At 40.6% G+C, this 2,500-nt stretch overlaps 1 protein-coding gene across 1 annotated transcript; it reads left to right on the forward strand.

Moving 5' to 3' along the window:
* Window positions 1–320: 320 nt before the first annotated feature.
* Window positions 321–1,125, forward strand: LOC125031708 (cuticle protein AMP1A-like). Its single transcript, XM_047622619.1, has 3 exons — window positions 321–410; window positions 557–756; window positions 864–1,125. The coding sequence occupies exons 1-3, from the start codon at window positions 402–404 to the stop codon at window positions 1,030–1,032; spliced, it is 378 nt and encodes a 125-aa protein (XP_047478575.1). The 5' UTR covers window positions 321–401; the 3' UTR covers window positions 1,033–1,125.
* Window positions 1,126–2,500: the final 1,375 nt, after the last annotated feature.

Consider the following 2,500-nt stretch of genomic DNA (forward strand, 5'->3'; position numbering starts at 1 on the left):
TATTCTCGGTGGCCATGAGGTAATGACTGTGCTCGTTTGTTTATCGCACTGCTTCAGCCCCGGGAGGAATGGTAATTATTAACCAAAACGGAATTTGCTAAAAAACTGCGCTCATGCATACTGTCCACTACATACACAATTCCTCACAAAGATATTATATTTTCATCTGTCACTCTCTTCCATATATATGTATAAGTATGAGCGTAACTTTTGTCTAGGTTTATACGCATATATATTTAGATACACGAAAATACACAACGAAGGGCAAGCAATTTTTGCCACAATCCTCCATAGCAAAGGATCAGATCCCTTTCGCGGTCGTCACGACTTCCCTCCCGTGACCTTGGTTCGGCATGAGTATATAAAGACTGCTTTACAAGAATCCCCATCACAAAAGAACAATGAAGCTGGTGAGTAGAACGAAGTTTATGCTTGCCCAAGCTCTGTGCTTTATTACACTTTTGTTATAGCTGGAGACAAATGGAGCAATGCTGCTTCAGTTTCACAGTGGAAAGCAGCGACAAGAATTAAAATAATATCTTGACTGCTCCAACAGATCATCTTCGCCTGCCTGGCCGCCGTCGCCCTCGCTCGCCCTCAGAATCCCGACTCTGAGGCCGAGACCGTTTTGGACGAGAGGTCCGACAACGGCGACGGCAACTTCCAGTACACTTTCCAGACCAGCAACGGTATCAGCTCCTCCAACACTGGCACTCCTGGATCTGAGGGCCAGAGCAACATGCAGGGATCTTACAGGTAAAGTGAAAGATCTGTCATGACTGTTATATTACTAAAATTTCCGTTACACTAATAATGCAGCTTGTGGTCTCTTTAATAACTAATGTTGACGTCCCTTGTGGCAGCTTCCTCCTTCCCGACGGAACCACCGCCGAAGTCAGCTTCGTGGCCGACGAGAACGGCTTCCAGCCCTCGTCCGACCTCCTGCCCGTCGCCCCGCCGCTGCCTGAACACGTGTACGAACTGCTCCGCATTGCCGAGGATCAGCGCGCAAGAGGAATTACCTTCGATTAAGTGATTTCCGATGCATCATTCTCACAACTTCATCTCCGATTTTTAAATAACCTTGAGGATATACAATGCAACAAATAAATTGTACATAAAACATTTGGAATTAGAAGTAACCTAAACTGTTCTTTAATAGGAAGACACGGAAAGCCAAGGTCTTCATTATGAATAAGCTCTACCAAGTCAAGGAGCCTGTAAATCGTAATAGCGACAGATGATCCAAATACTGTTACCTTAAATATAGATTTCGTTGGAATCGACAGGTTATCAGTGGACTGGAATTAACTTGACCATTCATATTGGACACACACACACACACATATTAACACACGCACGAACACATATGTTTTAAAGATGTTGGTATATGTAAATATATATATATATATATTTAATACAAGCCTTAATGGAATAACTCTACTACTAACAATGACGATAATAAAAATCATATGGAGTCAGAACTTGATGATATTGATGAAGGATTGGGTGTTCATCGGACGAAACCCATGTGGAACATATGGAGGGAAAAAAAGTAATGGCCTCACGAATCTGTAGGCAGTGTACAGTAACCGCACCTTTACATACCAAAAAATATTAGAGGCATAAGTGAAGTAGTAGTAAAATAAAGAAAGCAAAAAGAGAAGGAAAGCTTGTGAAATTGCCATCTAAACTGTAGTTTGCGGATTCCCAAGGAACCAAGCTAGTGAGAATCAATACACGCACACACCTTTTGTAAGAACTCAGTGCTCAAGTGTTGGATTTGATGGCAAAGGACGATTAGTATCTTGTTTCGGTTCCACTGATATCGTGGTTTATATTAGCATTAAGGGCTTGTGCAGAGAAACCCCATTTTACCAAATTGATGAATTCCAAAGCATTTAGAAATTAATGTATTCGAAAATTCTTCGAGCTCATGGCAGAATAATAATAATAAAAAAAGATAACAAACCCTGAAATACCACTTCAGTGATCTTGACAATCAGTGTTGCAGGTAACGAGACGAAAATGTTTTGCTTGTGATTCTTAACAGGTTTACCACATAACATGTTCACTTGAGCAGCAATCCACAAAAGCAGTTCACGCTGGAGAAGAAAATCACGAGGATTTAAGTATCTTTATCGCCGTTATTCATGACCAAAAGAAGTTTAATTTTAACTGTATTTAACACACTCATCCAGTAAATCGGATGCTTTTGTTAAGGTTTACTCTTGAGCCTACTTAAGCTTTTCATTCCATAAGGATAAGATGGAATACATGACCGAATTATTTTGCCAGTATTCATACTCTCGAGGAGGACCGAATTGAATGTATATGGGAGTGATAAAGAAGAAAAGAAAAAAAACGAAAAAAAAAAAAAAAAAACGGACTCAGAGCAGCAATGTTGTAAGAATGTCCTGCAGGCAATCATGATGGATATCTCTGCGACATTGGCAAGGTTGCAGCTAAATGGTGAGATGGACAGCCTGCTATTATAAAC

Source organism: Penaeus chinensis, chromosome 13 (genome assembly GCF_019202785.1).
Source record: "Penaeus chinensis breed Huanghai No. 1 chromosome 13, ASM1920278v2, whole genome shotgun sequence".
Lineage (NCBI taxonomy): Eukaryota > Metazoa > Arthropoda > Malacostraca > Decapoda > Penaeidae > Penaeus > Penaeus chinensis.